This window comes from Hyperolius riggenbachi, chromosome 12, assembly GCF_040937935.1.
Source record: "Hyperolius riggenbachi isolate aHypRig1 chromosome 12, aHypRig1.pri, whole genome shotgun sequence".
In the NCBI taxonomy this organism is placed as follows: Eukaryota; Metazoa; Chordata; class Amphibia; order Anura; family Hyperoliidae; genus Hyperolius; species Hyperolius riggenbachi.
The window spans coordinates 221,604,344-221,628,987 of NC_090657.1; the positions used below are offsets into that span (position 1 = coordinate 221,604,344).

At 49.6% G+C, this 24,644-nt stretch overlaps 1 protein-coding gene across 1 annotated transcript in view; it reads right to left on the bottom strand.

Moving 5' to 3' along the window:
• Positions 1–24,410, bottom strand: part of LOC137542208 (synaptogyrin-2-like) — a 38,974-nt gene extending 14,564 nt beyond the window's left edge. Inside the window, exons 1-3 of the mRNA XM_068263954.1 lie at positions 24,252–24,410; positions 2,403–2,640; positions 1,578–1,717 (exon numbers count right to left, since the gene is read on the bottom strand). Of these exons, the coding sequence (XP_068120055.1) occupies positions 1,578–1,717; positions 2,403–2,640; positions 24,252–24,353 (480 nt within the window). The 5' untranslated portion in view covers positions 24,354–24,410. The remainder of the gene's footprint in view (positions 1–1,577; positions 1,718–2,402; positions 2,641–24,251) is intronic.
• Positions 24,411–24,644: the final 234 nt, after the last annotated feature.

Here is a 24,644-nt window from a genome sequence, read left to right on the forward strand (position 1 = left end):
ACCTGTTCTGGGGCCCCAGTGCAACCGCTTAGCTTCTACAGCCATCATTCTACTCAGTGGTGTAGCTAAGGAGCTATGGGTCCCAGTGCAAGTTTTACTTTGCCTGTCCCCCACCCCAAGGACTCTATACATAATAATTGATAGGACAAACCAAAACCTGCCAAGGAAACCACAGAGGTGCAAGAAGGGGATGGGGAACAGCTTGTTAATGATAACTACCATTCAAAGCATCTATAGAAGTGATTATTATGAGCACAGGACCAATAGAGAGCCAATACGGCAGTTGAGGGAGGGCCCTATGGGGTCCCTCTAGCCCAAGTGCGGTCGAGACCTCTGTAACCCCTATTGCCATACCACTAGTTATACTCCGAGGTCAATTGATCTGGCATTGGATGTGCCATTGCTCCGTGGCCCTTGAGCGCTTACGCCCCCCCGGGTATCTCGCCAACGTCAGTGTTCTCCCCACAATTTTTTCCCGGTCGGGTGGGAGGGCAACCAGGGGAATTCAGGGCCAGCGCATCTCTGCTTACAGCATAGGAAAAGAGTGAGGAGGCAAGCCAATGACAGCCGGGTGCTCTCCAAAGTTAGCCGGGTGGAGCGCCCGACTAAAAGAGCCTGGGGAGAACACTGAACTTTATTTTCATCTCCAGGGCCCCTGAAGTGTAGTGACTCACCTATTGTGGCCAGCCCATGCTTCTGCATATTTTTGTGGCTCCATGCACTTCCATTTACATCCTCGCGGGGGCGCCGCTCCTCCATGACCCAGCGCATGCTATACATTATAACACGCCACGGGCAGAACAGGTGCTTCGCTTCACTGCAGGCCCCTGGGGACCGAAATAGAGTTGGGGGAAGAGAGGGCTGGTGGGGGTCGAATTTGAGAGCCATTAATGGGTGGGAGGCCCCGTTGTACTACAGAACCGGCCCTAAGAGACCATCGGTGGGCCAAGTAATCTGGGCCAGAGTTCTTCTTTAAAGTTTTTGCCATTAGTTAAGTTCTAGCAACACAGTGATGATTTCTTGTGCCAATGTATATAAATTGGATAGACAGGCACGCAATATTTATTGAAAACCGCACTAATGTGGACCTGAACTCTTGCACAGGACAGAAGGAGAAAACCGAGAAATGCACCCTGTATGTATTTATAGAGTTTAGCCTAATTTCCCCCCCCCCACCTGACTAATCACATGTTGTAATTCGATCCCTCAGCTGTGTCAGCGTGTGTGCGTGTCTATTGGCTGCCACACTTGTTTTATGACTGGCAAGAGACTGATGATACCCATGCTGTGGGAGGTACCATGGGGAGAGGAGGAGGGGGGGATGTGAATGTTGCTGTCAAAATTAAATAAAAATTGCACAAAATGTTTCTATGTTTATCCATTGTGAAGGCTGCTAAACTAGAATACAGATCATTCAATTCATTATTTATGAAAACCTCCTCCCTCCATGCTCTATAACCTTTGCACAGGGCTGTAGACAGACATTTGGGCCCTGTGCGTTTGTGGGGGTGGGGCTTCCTCCTCAGTTACGCCTATTTGTAACGTTTCATACTAGGGATGTTCTCTGATGAACTCACCCAGGACAGGATGGAGAAGAAGCTGAAGGCGATGGCCGCTCTGGCATTGGATGCCCCGGTCAGGATACGATCTAGATTGGTTGCAGCCCACTGATTGGCTAGGAAGCAGAAGCCAACGAACCACAGGAAACTCCACAGGCCTGAGAGGGAGAAAGCACAGACTGGTCAGCTGACAGTGATCACGGCAATCACCAAATCCATCCCCTGATGGATCAGCCGGCGGCACACAGAGGGACTGTTACTGAACCGACCTACCTATGGGGTCACCGCATGGCTGTTAAACCAGACAAGCAGAACTGGGCCCTCTTATATAGGGAGGCCCAACTGCCCCCACCTCACCTGCCGCACAGCATCCTGAGATACCCGCATCACTTCCACGTCATTGCACCTCAGCCCCCCCACTGCACCCCCCTCCCCACACACTTCCCATCACTTCACCCCATTTACCATCACTGCACCTCCCCCCGCCACATATTACTGCACCAGGCTCTCCCCCACATATCACTGCACCTCCCCCCAATCGCTTCCACATCACTACATGTCATTTCCCCCCCCCCCCCCCCCGGTCTGCTAGCCGTGGGTTTGTGGCAGTTCTTACTCTTCACTGCCCTTCCTTAGCTCCGCCCCCTCCACTGGCCGCTTCTACTTCCCAATATGGTGTCACAGCGTGCAGGGGCGCTGCGCTCTGCACGGACTTGTGGTGATTAAGGTCAGAACAATAGTGCGCTGTATACAGCTGTACTGCGCTCGGGCGGAGGGATCCAGGCAGGCGACAGTCTGCGTACGTTGGCATTCATTAGAGAATGTAGTCCGCTTTTAACTCACCTGCGAATCCCAGATCACCCAGCACGATGTACTTCCGGGTCTGGATGTTGCTGAGAGTCGGGAAATAAGCGTCCAGCCCCAGGAAGACCAGGGCGCCGAGGAAGGCCAGGATCCCGATCCCCACACCATAGTGGCAGGCGTCGTCATTCTGGTTAAAGATGCAGTACGTGTGGGGGTCAGAGGAATGATTGTAATATCCGTCTGTCAGGATGCAGGCGAAGACGATGAGCGCAAATAACTGAAAGACACAACAGAAGGCAAAGATTAGCACCTGTGACGCCGCAATCAGCAGAATATACCCTGCGGCAATGGGGGCCCCTCTGTATGCATAATACACATAGTACACGCCATGCGTAATCCTAACTAATAACACAAACCCCTGACAACTGGACTTAAAGGGGAACTGAAGTAAGAGGTATACGGTGGCTGCCATATTTATTTCCTTTTAATCAATACCAGTTCCCTGGCAGCCCTGCTGGTCTATTTCTCTGCAGTAGTATCTGAATAACACCAGAAACAAGCATGCAGCTAGTCTTGTCAGATCTGACTTTAAAGTCTAAAACACCTGATCTGCTGCATGCTTGTTCAGGGGCTATGGCTAATAGTATTAGAGGCAGAGGATCAGCAGGGCTGCCAGGCAACTGGTATTGCTTAAAAGGAAATAAACATGGCAGCCTCCATATACCTCTCTCTTCAGTTCCCCTTTAAAGGATACCCGAGGTGAAAAAAAACGAATGAAAAACAATTGTATCTATCCTCCTCAAAATTACTTTTTAAGATATCCCAGTTTTATTTTATATTTAAATCTACTTCATAAGTTTTTACGTTTTTGCTCAATGACACCTTCATTGAAGTATGCCAGAGCTAAAGTCTATGAACTATTAAGCCATATTATCTTTTTCCTGCTGAGAAGCCATTTTCTGCTAGGAAAGTGTTTTATAGCTGTAATTTATTCTCAGTGAGAGTCACACTGTAGTCTGACCCAGTCCTGACTCAGGCCCAGCGCACACCAAACACCGCTAGCAGATCTGCAAAACACTAGAGGTTTTTGAAGCAGATTTCAGAGCGATTCTAGGCATGTTTAGAGAAGTTTTCTAAACATGCCTATCATTTTTTGGAGCGTTTTTGTGTAGCAGATTACAAATATTGTTACAGTAAAGCTTCTGTAATGGGAAAACGCCTGGAAAACCGCTCTGATCTAGCGTTTTTCAGAGCAGTTTTCCACTTTCCTGTACTGTAACATTGAGGCAGAAACGCTTCAGAAATCCCAAAAAAAATTACTGCAGCCCCCAAGTTTGCGTTTGGGGAAGAAACGAGCCGCTCTGGTGTGCACCAGCCTACTCACTTTCATTAGCCCAGCGGTTTCCCCCCTGCAAGCGTTTTAAAAAACACTCCAGAACCGCTCTGGTGAGCCCTCAGACAGGAACTGCCACTAACTTTCAGGCAAAGAAAGAAAAAAAGAGTAACACAGCCTAGTTATTTGTGTGCTAGGCACTGTACATACACATGTCTATCTCATCATGTCACCTTGGTTGTCCTTTAACCACCCTGGCGTTCTATTAAGATCGCCAGGGCGGCTGCATGAGGGTTTTTTTTAAATAAAAAAAAAAAACTATTTCATGCAGCCAACTGAAAGTTGGCTGCATGAAAGCCCACTAGATGGCGCTCCGGAGGCGTTCTTCTGATCGCCTCCGGCGGCCAAAAGTAACACGGAAGGCCGCAATGAGCAGCCTTCCGTGTTTGGCTTCTCCTGTCGCCATGGCGACGAGCGGAGTGACGTCATGGACGTCAGCCGCCTCCGATCCAGCCCTTAGCGCTGGCCGGAACTATTTGTTCCGGCTGCGCAGGGCTCAGGCGGCTGGGGGGACCCTCTTTCGCCGCTGCTCGCGGCCGATCGCCGCAGAGCGGCGGCGATTGGGCAGCACACGCGGCTGGCAAAGTGCCGGCTGCGTGTGCTGCTCTTTATTTCATCAAAATGGGCCCAGTAGGGCCTGAGCGGCACCCTCTGGCGGTAATGGACGAGCTGAGCTCGTCCATACCGCTAAGGTGGTTAAAGAGAACCTGAAGTGAAAATAAAAACTTATGAGATAATACATTTTATGTGTAGTACAGCTAACAAATAGAACATTGGTAGCAAAGAAAGTCTCATATTGTTTCCAGTGCTTTTTATTACAAAATCCTGTGTAACATTACTGCCAGGCAGCGCTTCCGTGAGAGGCAGAGCATTCAGCTGCAGCTCTGCCTCTCAGCACGTCTATCAGCGCGTATCTCCGCCTATCCCCCGCCCCTCTCAGTCTTCCTTCACTGAGAGGGGCGGGGGAGAGGCGGAGATACGCCACTGACAGACTGAAAGCTCCTCCAGCAGCAAAATCCACGACCAAGAAACTCGTGGATTTTGCGGGGGAGAGGAAGGGCGAGTTTGGGGGGATTTAGTTAGATTTCAGCCGCGGGGATGCGGCGTTTTAGTTAGGGCAATCATGTTACACAGGATTTTATAATAAAAAGCTGATTTTTAGGAGACTTCAGTGTCTCTTTAATCAGGAAAGAAACACAGAGACAGCTTGAGATAAGGTTTTACTGCAGGAAAGTTCAAAGGGTCATTACTTCTGCTTTGCGTTATAGCTTTTTATATCTTTTTTTTGCATAGGTTTGCTATGATCAGTCAGATGAGTGCAGAGATACTATGGGCGGTGGATTAAATGGCAGCAAAACAGCGGTGCACACACAGCGCTCGGCAGTATTCCCGTCACTTCCGCCAGCAGCACCGTGAGTTACGCCACTAGCACGACTCGCGGTACAGTAGCTGGAGTAGCGTGATCATTGCTACGGCAATGCAGGGATGGTCAATGCGATGGAAATACTGTCAAGTTTATGCAGCCTGGCAATGGACCAATCCAATGTAGCCACTAAATCTTGTGATGAAAAAAAAAAAACACATTGCTGCTTATTTTCTGGACATTTTTTTTCCATTATAACGTGCTATACAATGTTTGGCTAATCTTCAGCCAATAAAAATTGAACCAAGCTTGAGGAATATCTATGCTTTTAAAAACAAATTTAAAAATAGTTTACGCAGCCTTCTGCTCCAGAACATTCTTTAACTACTAGCCGACCACGTCATGCCGATGGGCGTGGCCGCGGCGGCAGCCTCAGGACCGCCTAACGCCGATCGGCGTAAAGTCCCGGGGCTCTGTTTTGCAGGAGATCGTGCGCAGGCTGCGCGCGCATCTCCTGCTTGGTGGTCTGTTAGACGGCAAAACCGGCGTCTAATTACACGTACAGCGCTGCGCTCTGCAACAGTGCTGTACTGGGGACAGCCGTGTGACACGGCTGTCCCCTCCTGAGGCACAGAGGTGGTCAGGGGGGGGGGGGGGGGGGGAATCAGAACCCACCAACAGAGAGCTCTGTTGGAGGGGAGAAGGGGGGGGGGGGAATCACTTGTGTGCTGTGTCGTGTGGCCCTGCAGTTTGGCCTTAAAGAAAACCTGAACTGAAAATGAAACATCAAAATAAATATACGCATGTCATACTTACCTGCTGCATAGTCTACTTATCAATCTCCTTCTCCTTTCCTGCGTCCTGTTTGTCCACTGTGATCAAGGGAACTATCTGTCCTCCATTTTGAAAATGGCTATTACCCCATAACAGCTTTCTGGTCAGCACACTGTAAAACTGTAACATTGCCCACATGAGCCATAGGGAAATATGGACACATCAGTTCTCATCTCAGCTGTAACTGACAGCAACTGATATATTTCAGTTCTGACAAAATGTTGTCAGAACTGGAAGGGATTATTGTCAGAAGAAAATGGTGAGCTTCTGAGAGGAACTGATGGCAAGGTAACTATGTAATGTTCATTTGAAGTTACCTCATGTGTTTATTTTAAATAACTTTACTCAGTACAGGTTCCCTTTAAAGCTGCAGTGGCAAAATTCAAGAAAAATGGCCTGGTCTTTAGGGGGGTTTAACACTGCGGTCCTCAAGTGGTTAAAGCGGACCTGAACTCAAAACTTTTTCTCTGCTCTGAAAGATAAGCAACAGTGTCATGTTTTTAAAGAAAACATTACTTTGTTACCGCTGATAGAAATCTAGTCTACTTCAAGCTTTCATGGAAGCAGGCATATTAACATCCTGTGCTTTCAAATGAGCTTATCTGCCATGGCAGTCAGCAGACACAGCGGAGAGATCAAATTACAATATGTGATTACTCACATATGAGGGGGAGTTAAACGGGCTAAACTCTCTAAATACATACAGGGTGTATTTCTCTAGGTTTTCCTTCTGTCCTGTGCAAGAGTTCAGGTCCACTTTAAAACCAGGTGTTGTATCTACTGACATCGTAACACATGGTGAACAAAAATTTCACAGTGATGCACCTACCAGCAGTAAAGAGGTCACCACCAGTGATAAATGTAAGAATGTAAATCAGGGAGAGGAAAGATTTTATAATAGGCAAATTCTGACTGAAGAATTTATAAATAAATATTGTAACACAATACACAAGACTCCTGGACGGTGCCCTTTGCTCACAGTGTGAATGGCAGCATTGTTGATCTTTGTCGATTACAGTACCTGAGCCGTGACAATAATAAATGCTGGGGACAATTAGTATTTCCAGCGACAGACCTCCAGCAGAGCGCGGAGATTAGTGCGGCTGATTCATAAATTCCCGAGGGAAGAAACAGGTCTCACAGCAGCCAATCAGCAGTCACCATTGTAAAACTACCTGCACAGAAGCGGGGTAAAGTTTATTTCTGGTTGCCATGGTTATGTCACATCACTGAGGTCACCAGGCCTTCCTTCTCATCAGCGTCTAGAAAACTGGTTCAACGCAACACAGCAAGTTCTGGAGGGGCAGAATGACTGCAAGTAATGAGGAGGATCTTCTCTGACTGCTGGAGGGGGGGGGGGGGGGTGTTATGACGAGGGGAACCCCTATGAGTATGGTGGGGGTATTGGGGGGTGTCATGTGTGAGCTACATGGACATTCCTACTACTCCACAGCAAAAAGGCTTCACGGGAGAGAGCAAGGGGGCGCTGGGCCTTCCCCGGAGAGCCAAGGGGGCGCTGGGCCTCCCCCGGAGGAGAGCCGGGGGGCTCTGGGCCTCCCCCGGGAGGAGAGCCGGGGGGCGCTGGGCCTCCCCCGGGAGGAGAGCCAAGGGGGCGCTGGGCCTTCCCCGGGAGGAGAGCCAAGGGGGCGCTGGGCCTTCCCCGGGAGGAGAGCCAAGGGGGCGCTGGGCCTTCCCCGGGAGGAGAGCCAAGGGGGCGCTGGGCCTTCCCCGGAGGAGAGCCAAGGGGGCGCTGGGCCTTCCCCGGAGGAGAGCCAAGGGGGCGCTGGGCCTTCCCCGGAGGAGAGCCAAGGGGGCGCTGGGCCTTCCCCAGAGGAGAGCCAAGGGGGCGCTGGGCCTTCCCCGGAGGAGAGCCAAGGGGGCGCTGGGCCTTCCCCGGAGGAGAGCCAAGGGGGCGCTGGGCCTTCCCCGGAGGAGAGCCAAGGGGGCGCTGGGCCTTCCCCGGAGGAGAGCCAAGGGGGCGCTGGGCCTTCCCCGGAGGAGAGCCAAGGGGGCGCTGGGCCTTCCCCGGAGGAGAGCCAAGGGGGCGCTGGGCCTTCCCCGGAGGAGAGCCAAGGGGGCGCTGGGCCTTCCCCGGAGGAGAGCCAAGGGGGCGCTGGGCCTTCCCCGGAGGAGAGCCAAGGGGGCGCTGGGCCTTCCCCGGAGGAGAGCCAAGGGGGCGCTGGGCCTTCCCCGGAGGAGAGCCAAGGGGGCGCTGGGCCTTCCCCGGAGGAGAGCCAAGGGGGCGCTGGGCCTTCCCCGGAGGAGAGCCAAGGGGGCGCTGGGCCTTCCCCGGAGGAGAGCCAAGGGGGCGCTGGGCCTTCCCCGGAGGAGAGCCAAGGGGGCGCTGGGCCTTCCCCGGAGGAGAGCCAAGGGGGCGCTGGGCCTTCCCCGGAGGAGAGCCAAGGGGGCGCTGGGCCTTCCCCGGAGGAGAGCCAAGGGGGCGCTGGGCCTTCCCCGGAGGAGAGCCAAGGGGGCGCTGGGCCTTCCCCGGAGGAGAGCCAAGGGGGCGCTGGGCCTTCCCCGGAGGAGAGCCAAGGGGGCGCTGGGCCTTCCCCGGAGGAGAGCCAAGGGGGCGCTGGGCCTTCCCCGGAGGAGAGCCAAGGGGGCGCTGGGCCTTCCCCGGAGGAGAGCCAAGGGGGCGCTGGGCCTTCCCCGGAGGAGAGCCAAGGGGGCGCTGGGCCTTCCCCGGAGGAGAGCCAAGGGGGCGCTGGGCCTTTCACGGAGGAGAGCCAAGGGGGCGCTGGGCCTTTCACGGAGGAGAGCCAGGGGGCGCTGGGCCTTCCACGGAGGAGAGCCAGGGGGCGCTGGGCCTTCCATGGAGGAGAGCCAGGGGGCGCTGGGCATTAACAGCGGGGTGAGCAGGGGGACAGAGAACCAACAAGAAGCCAGGAGATTAAAATCGGCCCTCAAGCCTCTCCTTAAAACTGAAATTTTTGGGTGAAATGACCTTTTTACCCCAACGTGCATTTCTTGAGGGCTTGTCAGGTAACATTGCACACACGTGTGACATTCAGAGCCAGCAGGGCGATGAGGCCAACATATCGCCATTCCCCGCCCCCGCTGTGACCTCACAAACATCACACCTCACCAACCACACATCCGATGTTTGCAGAGCGCAGATAGCAGGTCAGAGCGACAGACAACCCTCCCCCAAAGCAATCATGGCCGTAAAGGACTCCAAACCTGCTTCCTTTGAGTGCTGTCCCCAGCTTGTCCTATTCTAAGCATGGAGAATGACAATATGGACCCTCACAAGCTGAAATCCTGACTGTCACTAGTATACTAGTGCGCATTTCCCCGCCATTATGTGTGAGATTGGCAGAAGTGATACAATCGCTAACAAGGTTATTAAAAAAAAAAGTTGCTGGAAGTTTTTGAAAATGGGAGATTGCAATGCAAATCCTATAGCACTGTTTTTGGCATGCAATTTGCATGCGCTCCTATTCGTTTGACACAATCGCAAACGCAGGAAAAATACAGCGCGTGATTGGCTGTAAAGTCGATTGCATCACTCTGCACCGAAAAGCATAACTATGCTATGGCGCCCTTCCGATCAAACACATTCGCTTTGCCAATCGGATTGAATCACATGCAGCGTGGAAGGGCCCTTACTGTGGTACAAAGTACTCTTAAAAATTCATGTCACTGAAGGCTATCCACACATTCAATATTTATTGGTTGAAATGGTCTTTGCAGACCGTTTTCAGGGAGCTGTTTTTGAACATGAGCTGTACAGACACATCGGTGGGTTTCCAAGCAAGCAGTAAGTACTGCTCTATAGAGATGGCAGGGTGGCAGTGCAAAAGCACACACGAGGGGAAAATAAACTAATTAAATAAACAATTGTATCGATCCTCCTGCTCCTGAAAAATTGACTTTTTTAGATATCCCACAGTTTTAATTTATACTTAAATCTAATTTTTAAATTTTTACTGTTTTATTGCTTTTGCTCAATGACACGTTCATTGAAGTAAGCCAGAGCTAAAATCTATGAACTATCGACCACTTTTTACCTCTTTCCTGTTCTCAGAAGCCATTTGCTGCTAGGAAAGGGTTTTATAGTTGTAATTTCTTGTCAGTTAGGGTCACACTTTAGTCTGTCCCAGTCCTGACTCAGACAGGAACTGCCACTTACATACCTGATGTTTAACTCTTTCAGGCAGAGAAAGAAAAAAAGGAACACAGCATAGTTATTTGTGTGCTAGGCACTGTACATACCCATGTCTATCTCATCATGTCACATCGGGTATCCTTTAAAGCCCACCTGAAAAAGAGAGGGATATGGAGGATGCCATATTTATTTCCTGTTAAGCAATACCAGTTGCCTGGCTGTCCTGCTGATCTGTTTGGCTGCGGTAGCATCTGAATCACACACCTGAAACAAGCATGCCACACTTCAGTCACCTGATCTGCATGCTTGTTCAGGGGTATGGCTAAAAGTATTAGAGGCAGAGGATCAGCAGGATAGACAGGAAACTGGTATTGCTTATAAGGAAATAAATATGGCAGCCTCCATATACCCCTCTTGTTACAGTTGTCCTTTAAAGGGAACCTAAACTGAGAAGTGTATGGATTTTTCCTTTTTAAAAAAAAAATACCAGTTGCCCGACTCCCCTGCTGATCCTGTGTCTCTAATACTTTTAGCCACAGCCCCTGAACAGACATGCAGATCAGGTGCTCTGACTGAAGTCAGACTGGATTAGCTGCATGCTTGTTTCAGGTGTGTGATTCAGCCACTACTGTAGCCAAAGAGATCAACAGGACTGCCAGGCAACTGGTATTGTTGAAAAGGTAACATCCATATCCCTCTCAGTTTAGGTTCCCTTTAAGTTCACGCAGAACAAAGGAGGTGTATGATGATGCGATCAGCCCTGTAGGCCAGCGATCTCAGGGGGCGTGTCTACACATACTGAAGACTGTCAGCCGAGAGGATCAGGAAGGATAGTTCTGGCCTATGGACGATCCGGGGACAATGTGTTCTGGAAAAGGAAACCCACATGAACAGAACAGAGAAACTCCATGCTGCTGGGCTCTGAACCCGGGACCCCAGCGCTGCAAGGCATCCGGGCATCTCTGTACCACTACAGGTGCCCACTACTGATCCAATCTCCCAAACGATCAACTCTCTGATCCAATCACTGCGATCAATCAAAAACGATTGTTAGGGCCCACACAACAACAGAGGGGGAAATGTTGTGCAATCCAACCAGACTAAAACAATCAGCCAAACATTCTACTGAGCTCGTCTTCAGCGGAGCGCGGCCAAACATGGAGAGGAACTCCCAAGGATGGGCTCTACAGGGGGCCGGGGGTCCCCAACCCTCTTACAGTCCACCTCCAAATATCTACATTTTATAAATAACTTCAGGTTTCCTTAAAGAGGCCCTGTAGTGGCATATAGCAGAATGCAGTAGAGGCCCTGTAGTGACATAGTGGAATGCAGTAAAGAGGCCCTGTAGTGACATATAGCAGAATGCAGTAAAGAGGCCCTGTAGTGACATATAGCAGAATGCAGTAAAGAGGTCCTGTAGTGACATATAGCAGAATGCAGTAGAGGCCCTGTAGTGACATAGTGGAATGCAGTAAAGAGGCCCTGTAGTGACATATAGCAGAATGCAGTAAAGAGGCCCTGTAGTGACATATAGCAGAATGCAGTAAAGAGGCCCTGTAGTGACATATAGTAGTGGAATGCAGTAAAGAGGCCCTGTAGTGACATATAGTAGTGGAATGCAGTAAAGAGGCCCTGTAGTGACATATAGCAGAATGCAGTAAAGAGGCCCTGTAGTGACATATAGCAGAATGCAGTAAAGAGACCCTGTAGTGACATATAGCAGAATGCAGTAAAGAGACCCTGTAGTGACATATAGCAGAATGCAGTAAAGAGGCCCTGTAGTGACATATAGTAGTGGAATGCAGTAGAGGCCCTGTAGTGACATATAGCAGAATGCAGTAAAGAGGCCCTGTAGTGACATATAGTAGTGGAATGCAGTAAAGAGGCCCTGTAGTGACATATAGCAGGATGCAGTAAAGAGGCCCTGTAGTGACATATAGCAGAATGCAGTAAAGAGGCCCTGTAGTGACATATAGCAGAATGCAGTAAAGAGGCCCTGTAGTGACATAGTAGAATGCTGTAAAGAGGCCCTGTAGTGACATAGCAGAATGCATTGTTATTCAGGATACCCACTTTTATGGCAATATTCCTGGTTTCAGCATCAGAAACCCTTCCTATATCTATATATTGCTGTAAATCTATATGTAGCCCCGCCCTTCTAGTGACGCTTAGCCTAGGCTGTTTAGCCATGCAAAATTATCCTCCCAGAGCATTATGGGAGACCAGGCATTATCTTCACTGGCTTTAGAACTCCGTAAACAAACACCTCGTAGAGTTCACCTGACAGGACTAAAGAGGTCCTCATGTGATAAATGTCAGAATGTAAATCAGTGAAAGGAAATATTTTACAATGGACAATCACTGACTAAATAATCTATCCATGAATATTGCAAAGAAAAATAAATAAGCAATTTGATTCATGACATTATTTTCACTACAGTTCCTCTTTGAGCTAAACCAGCAGATCAGTCAGCTGGGAGGGGCAGGAAAGAGCACACTCCCACACAGATGTTTTCTGAAGCACGAAATTGTGATTTTGCATCACGCAAACATAACTTAAGATTTTTTGTCTTTTTAATCTTGAGAGCCTTATGCAGTCGAGGAAGAAAAAGAGGAACAAAAAATATCTGGCTCACAGTCCTCGCGCCTTACAGGTCTGACAGACTGTGTGGTCTCTTCCCATCATCTTGTCATACAAAACATTCAATGTGATATCACAGCTTCTCCCAGTCTACGCGCCCCGCGCAGCCGCCAGACTCAATACCAGGCCGCTACACCGCGCTTTCACTATGACTGCGGTGCAAGAAAACAGAACGAGAGTCAGGGGAAAAAAACAACTCACAGCTTTTCTACTTTGCTGGTTGATTTTTGTTCGCAGAAAGTGACTCGCGTTGCCGCCTACTCTGACACGCCACTTCCTGTCCGCACATACCCAGAACTCAGTGCTGAGGCTACGGACAGGTACCCCGAGGTGTGCGAAACCAGCGTCATCCCAACCGACGCGTCACAAGCCTGCCAGGAAGTGTGGCTCAGCAGTAATTTACAGCAGTTCTTTTTAAAAACATCTTTGTGGTAGAAAACAGGCGTCCACATTGCACAAGGATACGGTTTTCACCTGAAATCAGCGAGTTTCAAAGAAAAGCCAAAAGATACTCAGATGAGTTCAGTGTGCTCAACACAGCAGACCGACTCACGGAGGAGGAACAAAAGCTTTCATACCCAACCCAGTATTAGTATAGTGTTCCTAATAAAGGGAGGCCCTGTCCAGTATTAGTATAGTGTTCCTAATAAAGGGAGGCCCTGCCCAGTATTAGTATAGTGTTTCTAATAAAGGGAGGCCCTGCCCAGTATTAGTATAGTGTTCCTAATAAAGGGAGGCCCTGCCCAGTATTAGTATAGTGTTTCTAATAAAGGGAGGCCCTGCCCAGTATTAGTATAGTGTTTCTAATAAAGGGAGGCCCTGCCCAGTATTAGTATAGTGTTCCTAATAAAGGGAGGCCCTGCCCAGTATTAGTATAGTGTTCCTAATAAAGGGAGGCCCTGCCCAGTATTAGTATAGTGTTCCTAATAAAGGGAGGCCCTGCCCAGTATTAGTATAGTGTTCCTAATAAAGGGAGGCCCTGCCCAGTATTAGTATAGTGTTCCTAATAAAGGGAGGCCCTGCCCAGTATTAGTATAGTGTTCCTAATAAAGGGAGGCCCTGCCCAGTATTAGTATAGTGTTCCTAATAAAGGGAGGCCCTGCCCAGTATTAGTATAGTGTTCCTAATAAAGGGAGGCCATGCCCAGTATTAGTATAGTGTTCCTAATAAAGGGAGGCCATGCCCAGTATTAGTATAGTGTTCCTAATAAAGGGAGGCCATGCCCAGTATTAGTATAGTGTTCCTAATAAAGGGAGGCCATGCCCAGTATTAGTATAGTGTTCCTAGTAAAGGGAGGCCCTGCCCAGTATTAGTATAGTGTTCCTAATAAAGGGAGGCCCTGCCCAGTATTAGTATAGTGTTCCTAATAAAGGGAGGCCATGCCCAGTATTAGTATAGTGTTCCTAATAAAGGGAGACTCTGCCCAGTATTAGTATAGTGTTCCTAATAAATGGAGACCCTACCCAGTATTAGTATAGTGTTCCTAATAAAGGGAGGCCATGCCCAGTATTAGTATAGTGTTCCTAATAAAGGGAGGCCCTACCCAGTATTAGTATAGTGTTCCTAATAAAGGGAGGCCCTTTATTAGGAATAGTGTTCCTAATTAGGTATAGTGTTCCTAATAAAGGGAGGCCCTACCCAGTATTAGTATAGTGTTCCTAATAAAGGGAGGCCATGCCCAGTATTAGTATAGTGTTCCTAATAAAGGAAGGCCATGCCCAGTATTAGTATAGTGTTCCTAATAAAGGGAGACTCTGCCCAGTATTAGTATAGTGTTCCTAATAAAGGGAGGCCATGCCCAGTATTAGTATAGTGTTCCTAATAAAGAGAGACCCTGCCCAGTATTAGTATAGTGTTCCTAATAAATGGAGACCCTGCCCAGTATTAGTATAGTGTTCCTAATAAATGGAGACCCTGCCCAGTATTAGTATAGTGTTCCTAATAAAGGGAGGCCCTGCCCAGTATTAGTATAGTGTTCCTAATAAAGGGAGGCCCTGCCCAGTATTAGTATAGTGTTTCTAATAAAGGGAGGCCCTGCCCAGTATTAGTATAGTGTTCCTAATAAAGGGAGGCCCTGCCCAGTATTAGTATAGTGTTCCTAATAAAGGGAGGCCCTGCCCAGTATTAGTATAGTGTTCCTAATAAAGGGAGGCCCTGCCCAGTATTAGTATAGTGTTCCTAATAAAGGGAGGCCCTGCCCAGTATTAGTATAGTGTTCCTAATAAAGGGAGGCCCTGCCCAGTATTAGTATAGTGTTCCTAATAAAGGGAGGCCATGCCCAGTATTAGTATAGTGTTCCTAATAAAGGGAGGCCATGCCCAGTATTAGTATAGTGTTCCTAATAAAGGGAGGCCATGCCCAGTATTAGTATAGTGTTCCTAATAAAGGGAGGCCATGCCCAGTATTAGTATAGTGTTCCTAGTAAAGGGAGGCCCTGCCCAGTATTAGTATAGTGTTCCTAATAAAGGGAGGCCCTGCCCAGTATTAGTATAGTGTTCCTAATAAAGGGAGGCCATGCCCAGTATTAGTATAGTGTTCCTAATAAAGGGAGACTCTGCCCAGTATTAGTATAGTGTTCCTAATAAATGGAGACCCTACCCAGTATTAGTATAGTGTTCCTAATAAAGGGAGGCCATGCCCAGTATTAGTATAGTGTTCCTAATAAAGGGAGGCCCTACCCAGTATTAGTATAGTGTTCCTAATAAAGGGAGGCCCTTTATTAGGAATAGTGTTCCTAATTAGGTATAGTGTTCCTAATAAAGGGAGGCCCTACCCAGTATTAGTATAGTGTTCCTAATAAAGGGAGGCCATGCCCAGTATTAGTATAGTGTTCCTAATAAAGGAAGGCCATGCCCAGTATTAGTATAGTGTTCCTAATAAAGGGAGACTCTGCCCAGTATTAGTATAGTGTTCCTAATAAAGGGAGGCCATGCCCAGTATTAGTATAGTGTTCCTAATAAAGAGAGACCCTGCCCAGTATTAGTATAGTGTTCCTAATAAATGGAGACCCTGCCCAGTATTAGTATAGTGTTCCTAATAAATGGAGACCCTGCCCAGTATTAGTATAGTGTTCCTAATAAAGGGAGGCCCTGCCCAGTATTAGTATAGTGTTCCTAATAAAGGGAGGCCCTGCCCAGTATTAGTATAGTGTTCCTAATAAATGGAGACCCTGCCCAGTATTAGTATAGTGTTCCTAATAAATGGAGACCCTGTCCAGTATTAGTATAGTGTTCCTAATAAAGGGAGGCCCTGCCCAGTATTAGTATAGTGTTCCTAATAAAGGGAGGCCCTGCCCAGTATTAGTATAGTGTAAAGTCCTCAGGTTGGGTAGTTACACATTATTTTCTCTGGAATATAATATATGTATAGGGCTGATGGTTACACTCTTTATGTCTGTTTGGCAGGCAGTGTCTGTGTACAGAGAATACTATGTGAAGAGGCTGACCAGGCCAGAGAGACACTCCCTGTATGTACAGGACTATCTGTCAGTGCTACCAGCTGGGACAGGATCTCAGGGGTGTGAAGCACAAGTCAGCCCAAACCTACAACTTCCTGCACTTCCTATTCTGACAGGATGTGGTGTGTCCCTCCTGTGCAGTCGGTGAGAAACGAAATGTTTTTCACAGTGCAGGGACCAGTAAGGCCTCTTTCACACTATATGCAGTGCTCTGCAGATGTCAGAAATGCGTATGATGTGCGAGGTGCGTAGAATGCAGTCCGGCGTTCGCACTTTATGCGTTGCGCAGCACTGGGTCACTTCCGTTTCCCTTTGCAGCCTGTTAAAGAGCTGGAGTCTAACTTCGCTGTTGTCAGAGTAAGGCCCCCTGCATACTGCAAATCCGATTTGTGATCCCGATTTTCCCTGGATGTTATCAAAAGAAAAAAGCAGCATGCAGTAACAATTAAAAATGGCAAATCGCAATGGCATGTAGTGTCCAAGAGGCCTAACAGCGCATTGAGGTCATCGCAGAAATGGGCGAGGTGCTGTAACATGCAGAGGACGTTTCCCAGTCTCTGCACTGTGCGACTGCATGCGCGCTGCCCACATCTGCCCCCACGGACGCGAGCCTGGTGGTTCCCAGAGCCACATGGTGTGCGGTGTAGAGCCTGGCGGTTCCCAGAGCCACATGGTGCGCAGTGTAGAGCCTGGCGGTTCCCAGAGCCACATGGTGCGCGGTGTAGAGCCTGGCGGTTCCCAGAGCCACATGGTGCGCAGTGTAGAGCCTGGCGGTTGCCAGAGCCACATGGTGCGCAGTGTAGAGCGTGGTGGTTCCCAGAGCCACATGGTGCGCAGTGTAGAGCCTGGCGGTTCCCAGAGCCACATGGTGCGCGGTGTAGAGCCTGGCGGTTGCCAGAGCCACATGGTGCGCGGTGTAGAGCCTGGCGGTTGCCAGAGCCACATGGTGCGCGGTGTAGAGCCTGGCGGTTGCCAGAGCCACATGGTGCGCGGTGTAGAGCCTGGCGGTTGCCAGAGCCACATGGTGCGCGGTGTAGAGCCTGGCGGTTGCCAGAGCCACATGGTGCGCGGTGTAGAGCCTGGCGGTTGCCAGAGCCACATGGTGCGCGGTGTAGAGCCTGGCGGTTGCCAGAGCCACATGGTGCGCGGTGTAGAGCCTGGCGGTTGCCAGAGCCACATGGTGCGCGGTGTAGAGCCTGGCGGCTGCCAGAGCCACATGGTGCGCAGTGTAGAGCGTGGCGGTTCCCAGAGCCACATGGTGCGCAGTGTAGAGCCTGGCGGTTGCCAGAGCCACATGGTGCGCAGTGTAGAGCCTGGCGGTTGCCAGAGCCACATGGTGCGCGGTGTAGAGCCTGGCGGTTGCCAGAGCCACATGGTGCGCGGTGTAGAGCCTGGCGGTTGCCAGAGCCACATGGTGCGCGGTGTAGAGCCTGGCGGTTGCCAGAGCCACATGGTGCGCGGTGTAGAGCCTGGCGGTTGCCAGAGCCACATGGTGCGCGGTGTAGAGCCTGGCGGTTGCCAGAGCCACATGGTGCGCGGTGTAGAGCCTGGCGGTTGCCAGAGCCACATGGTGCGCGGTGTAGAGCCTGGCGGTTGCCAGAGCCACATGGTGCGCGGTGTAGAGCCTGGCGGTTGCCAGAGCCACATGGTGCGCGGTGTAGAGCCTGGCGGTTGCCAGAGCCACATGGTGCGCGGTGTAGAGCCTGGCGGTTGCCAGAGCCACATGGTGCGCGGTGTAGAGCCTGGCGGTTGCCAGAGCCACATGGTGCGCGGTGTAGAGCCTGGCGGTTGCCAGAGCCACATGGTGCGCGGTGTAGAGCCTGGCGGTTGCCAGAGCCACATGGTGCGCGGTGTAGAGCCTGGCGGTTCCCAGAGCCACATGGTGCGTGGTGTAGAGCCTGGCGGTTCCCAGAGCCACATGGTGCGCGGTGTAGAGCCTGGCGGTTCCCAGAGCCACATGGTGCGCAGTGTAGAGCCTGGCGGTTGCCAGAGCCACATGGTGCGCAGTGTAGAGCGTGGCGGTTCCCAGAGCCACATGGTGCGCAGTGTAGAGCCTGGCGGTTGCCAGAGCCACATGGTGCGCAGTGTAGAGCCTGGCGGTTGCCAGAGCCACATGGTGCGCGGTGTAGAGCCTGGCTGTTCCCAGAGCCACATGGTGCGCGGTGTAGAGCCTGGCGGTTCCCAGAGCCACATGGTGCGCGGTGTAGAGCCTGGCGGTTGCCAGAGCCACATGGTGCGCGGTGTAGAGCCTGGCGGTTCCCAGAGCCACATGGTGCGCGGTGTAGAGCCTGGCGGTTCCCGGAGCCACATGGTGCGCAGTGTAGAAGATGTGGACACAGTCGCAGTTACCACCCTCTGAAACGTCTGTGAACGGGGCCCACCCACAGGGGCCGCTTGCGCTAGCATCCCACGTATGCAGTTTCCCACATGCACCATTCTGCGTTTCCGATTTTGTTTTTTTAAATCTTCCGATATGCATCTTTTTCTGTGAAAATCAATGAAGTTGATGTATGTACGTACGCATCCATCACAATTTTCTTGCAAGCAAAAAATGCACATGTCGGTGGATTTTTGTGTTCCCATTGACCTGCAATGAAGCATGAATGGCACACGAGCATTGGCAGGTCACGCAGGAAATAAAATGCCGCTGAAATACACGAGATGTTTGGGGAGCGGATCCCGCTCAGCGATGAGTTGCACTTCTGGAGCGAGGCAGGCGTGTTATTACATATTTATATTACACAGTCTAGACTCCGCGTCCTGCCCCCCTCTCCTCTGTCCGCCCAGTTCTCCTGGCAATAACTTATTCCCGGAATAACCAGCTTGTATTGACACGTCAGCCTGCAGCAACCAGGCTGTGCAACCGGATCTGCAGCTCCCCCCGGCAGGCCCAGCACTGGAGAGGTTAACTCCCCCCCCCCCCTATTCCCGGGGGCAGGCCCAGCACTGAATAGGTTAACCCCCCTCCCCCGGGCAGGCCCAGCACTGATTAGGTTAACCCCCCCCCCCCCAGACAGGCCCAGCACTGAGGATAACCCCCTTCTCCCCCCCAGGAAGGCCCAGCACTGATGAGGATAACCCCCCATCCCCCGGGCAGGCCCAGCACTGATGAGGATAGCCCGCCCCCCCCCCCCCCCCCCCAGGCAGGCCCAGCACTGATGAGGTTAACCCCCCCGGGCAGGCCCAGCACCGAGGAGGTTAATCCCCCCCTCCAGCACTGGAGAGGTTAACATCCCCCTCCAGCACTGGAGAGGTTAACATCCCCCTCCAGCACTGGAGAGGTTAACATCCCCCTCCAGCACTGGAGAGGTTAACATCCCCCTCCAGCACTGGAGAGGTTAACATCCCCCTCCAGCACTGGAGAGGTTAACATCCCCCTCCAGCACTGGAGAGGTTAACATCCCCCTCCAGCACTGGAGAGGTTAACATCCCCCTCCAGCACTGGAGAGGTTAACATCCCCCTCCAGCACTGGAGAGGTTAACATCCCCCTCCAGCACTGGAGAGGTTAACATCCCCCTCCAGCACTGGAGAGGTTAACATCCCCCTCTCCACCCGGCAGGCCCAGCACTGGAGAGGTTAACCCCCAGCTCAGCATGACCCCAGTAAACAGAACCATGTGAGCAGCGTCACATGACGAGCGTGCAGCATGTGACTATGGCCTAATCACAGCATGTGACTGGGGAGGAGATGTGCAGAGACAGCTCAGCCAGGGATATCCCCTGCTACCAGCAATGGCGGATGTCCCACTGGTTACTTATTAACCCTGCATCCTGTATGTTAGCACCGCACATCCTCGCCTGCACTTACCCTGCTTATCTAATGCTGGGAATACACGTTACGTTCTCCGCGTTCCATTCTCCTCGCGATCTATTAGCCGCTCGATTCTCTCATCTTAGTTTTTCTTATCTCTTTTCGATTCGCTTCTATGAGAGATCGAGCGGAACAGAATCGAGCGGAGAATCGGACTTGTCGGAATTTTATCATCGAAGGCATCTACCGGAACGGTTCTTCGCGAAAAACGTAACCTGTATTCCCAGCATTACAGTGAACAAGCAAGCAAGAAACTCAAGCAAGAGACACGTGGAGGCTGCCATACTTATTCATTTCTAAACAATACCAGATGCCTGGCAGCCCTGCTGATCTCTTTGGCTGCAGTAGTGTCTGAATCACACACCTGAAACAAGCATGCAGCTAATCCAGTTACACTTCAGTCAGAGCACCTGATCTGCATGCTTGTTCTATGAAGAAAGTATTAGAGGCAGAGGATCTCCAGGACTGGTTATTATGCTGTTGCCTATCTTTTAGAGCAGAGAGAGGAAGTTCTGAGTTCAGGTCCCCTTTCTTAAGCCACTCCTCCACACTGACAGCCTATCATGTCTGCCAGTCTTTAGTAGGAAGGTGCGGCTTTAAAGTTGACTGAAAGTGAGCAGGCAGCGGTGGAGGGGGAGGATCGGTGTATCGGTGACAGATATTTACGGTATATTATATATATATATATATATATATATATATATATATATATATATATATATATATATATATATTTTTTTTTTAGATATTTATCCTTTTGTTTTACATTAACTTAATGTAAACGCATATAAAAAGCTGGAACAGAAGGTGGACTTACGGAAAGGTTCTTGCCCTTCCTCAGGGGCCCGCAGGTCCTGTGGCAGCGACACCCCTACATAATGTATTCTATGTAAAGGTGGCCACACACGATACAATAAAATGATCCGATTTTACGCCAATTCAATAAAAACGATCGGATCTTCTGAAAAAAAAAATTCGATTTTTTTTTTTTAATCGACTGAAAAATCCGATCGGATTTCCCATTTTCTTTGATTTTTATCGATCCGGAATGCCAGATTTTTTTCTTCAATCTTTTGTAAAGATTGTATGGTGTGTGTTAAGCCCCATCTACACAATACGATTCTTTGTGCGAGTCGATTACGATTCTATTTACGATCCGATTAAATCCGACATGTCCAATCGGGATTCGATTCGCCATTGTTTTGCAATTGCAAATCGAATTGAATCGAATCCCGATCAGACATGTCGAATTTAATCGGATCGTGTAGATTGCGCTTTAGATTGTCAATTTATTAAAATATCCACCCTGGCAATTTTGTCTGTGTTTCCAATCATTTTTATCATAATTGGGGAAAAATTTAACATATGTGTGTGGTACATTGGTCATACTTTTGAAAGGTTACCATCAGTCAGAAAAATTGATTGCAATTCATAAATTGAACAGATATTTAAAATATTGTATGGTGTGTGGCCACCTTGAGAGAGAGAGAGTGTGTGTGTGTGTGAGTGTGTGTAAATATACTGACGCCCCGCCTATGCAGCCACTCGCAATTCCCATATAACTGGTTCGACAAACCAGCTCAGGGTCTGTCTGGATAAGGTTATCTTTGTAGAACTCATACACATTACCACTAGGTCTTGGTTCATACGGACGCTTTGCGGGTGAAAGCAACGTTTTTGCGAGTGAATGGGAGCGTTTAGCGTGAGCTTTCATGCAAGCTGTCAGTAGATCCCGGCGTCTCGTCTCAAAAGCAACAGGCAGCTTCTAGAAGGCGGTTGCTGTTGCTGGCGTTGCATTTGAATGCCATCAAAAGCCAATGAAAGCCAACAAAAGCCCGTAAAATCCCAGCCCTTCCCCTATACTGCCTACAAAATCCCAGAAAACGCAACACTCAAAAGCCATTAAAAGCCTTCAAAAGCTTTGTTCACATCTAAAATCGCAATCACTGAGGCCAGCGTTTTGCGAGTGATGTTTTTTTAAAAGCGTGCTACGATTTTTTTGTAAAGCGCTTTTCTAAAGCACTTTGGCAGAGGGATTTGTTCGCTCACTTCCTGGCGCTGGGGAAATCGATATACAAAGCGCTTTTTCAATTGCTTTGAGAGTTCCCTATACCTTCCATTGAGGCAAATCGCCCCCCAAAAAATGGTACAGGCAGCAATTTGGTGTGCGGATCGGAATCGAACCACTCAGATATGAACACTCTCATAGGCTTTTAGGGCGATTTTGAAAATCGCCAGCGCTTAAAATAAGGCAAAAACGCCCCCAGTGTGAACAAGACATAAAAGCATTAAGCACTGGCGTTCTTGAAAGCAAAACCCAACAGCGTTTAAACGAGATGCTGAGCAGAAGTCCGTGAGAACCGGCCCTGAACCCAGCAGGCTCTGGTCTGGTGCGGATTTGGTGACTGACCTATTGCAGTTATTTTGCTGTACCAATAACACGCAGCATTCTGGATATATTGAGCATTTTTATATCCTGCTGTGTAAAGAGAACATGCCGACAGCGACATGGAAAATCCGCTCACTAAATAAACAGAAGGTAGGTATAGTACACAGAGCAGCGTGACAAACTGGCATGACAAGTCACCTAATGTTATTATACAGGGAGGGGCAGGAAACTGCTGCACTGTGCACAACACAGAGTATAGATAATTCTATACAGGTTGTATCCCACACCAATACAGCCACCCACCACTGGCAGACAGGAAGGAAACCAATGCCAGCTCCCATCCTAACCTGCTGGTGTTTTGGCTTCACTGGGGTCTGAATCACACCTGGAACAAGCATTAGACTATAACTATGGTAGGATTAGATTGTGAGCTCCTCTGAGGACAGTCAGTGACATGACTATGTACTCTGTAAAGTGCTGCAGAAGATGTCAGTGCTATATAAATACATAATGATAATAATATGGTAGGATATTAGACTAGGACTATGGTAGGATTAGAGTGTGAGCTCCTCTGAGGACAGTCAGTGACATGACTATGTACTCTGTAATGTGCTGCAGAAGATGTCAGTGCTATATAAATATATATAATAATATGGTAAGATATTAGACTATGACAGGATTAGAGTGTGAGCTCCTCTGAGGACTGTCAGTGACATGACTATGTACTCTGTAATGTGCTGCAGAAGATGTCAGTGCTGTATAAATATATATAATAATATGGTAGGATATTAGACTATGGCAGGATTAGATTGTGAGCTCCTCTGAGGACAGTGACATGACTATGTACTCTGTAATGGCAGTATTTGTATAGCGCCTTTCTCCTGTCGGACTTAAAGCGCTTGCGAGGCAGCCACTAGAGCGCACTCAGTAAGCAGTAGCAGTGTTAGGGAGTCTTGCCCAATGAACTCCTTACTGAATTACTGGCTTACTGAACAGGCAGAGCCGAGATTCGAACCCAGGTCTCCCATGTCAGAGGCAGAGCCCTTAACCAGTACACCATCCAGCCACAGTAATGTGCTGCAGGAGATGTCAGTGCTATATAAATACAGAATAATAATAAGGTAGGACATTAGACTATGGTAGGATTAGACTGTGAGCTCCTCTGAGGACAGTCAGTGACATGACTATGTACTCTATAATGTGCTACAGAAGATATCAGTGCTACATAAATACATAATAATAATAATAATAATAATAAGGTAGGCCATTAGACTATGACTATGGTAGGATTAGATTGTGAACTCTTCTGAGGACAGTCAGTGACATGACTATGTGCTCTGTAATGTGCTGCAGAAGATACCAGTGCTATATAAATACATAATAATAATATAATAATATTGTAGGACATTAGACTAGGACTATGGTAGGATTAGAGTGTGAGCTTCTCTGAGGACAGTCAGTGACATGACTATGTACTCTGTATAGTGCTGCAGAAGATGTCAGTGCTATATTTAAATACATAATAATAATATGGTAGGACATTACACTATGACTATGGAAGGATTAGAGTGTGAGCTCCTCTGAGGACAGTCAGTGACATGACTATGTACTCTGTATAGTGCTGCAGAAGATGTCAGTGCTATATAAATACATAATAATAATATGGGAGGACATTAGACTATGGCAGGATTAGACTGTGAGCTCCTCTGAGGACAGTCAGTGACATGACTATATGGCAGGTGTCCCCACCTGGGCTCAGCAATGTGTAGGCACTGCCAGGCACCCCTTCCCTATATAATGAGCAGACAGCTGGCAACGATCTCCGGGCACAGAGACTTCAGTAAAGTTTCCTCCGGGCCGGGGAGGGTTGTGTGGGCGGAGCCTCTTACCGCACAGACGATCCTCAGCACGGTCTCCGGTCTCTTGAGAAAGGCCTCCGGGTTGAAGCTGCCGCCGGCCTTGGCTGCCCCGTACGCCGAGCCGCTCTCCATGCTGCTGCTCTGCGCTGCCCGCACCGCCCGACACTCCCCTACACCGAGACCACGCCCCGCCCGAAACGCCCTCCACCGAGACCACGCCCCGCCTGACACTCCCCTCCACCGAGACCACGCCCCACCCGATACTCCCCTCCACCGAGACCACGCCCCGCCTGATACTGCACTCCTCTACACCACACTGCCGTGCCCGACACCACGCCTCTAACCGCCCAGCAAATGTAGCCGCGCCCCGTCTGCGCCCAGAAAGCTTAGCCGCGTCCCGAGTGTGCCTCATTTGCGCCCAAA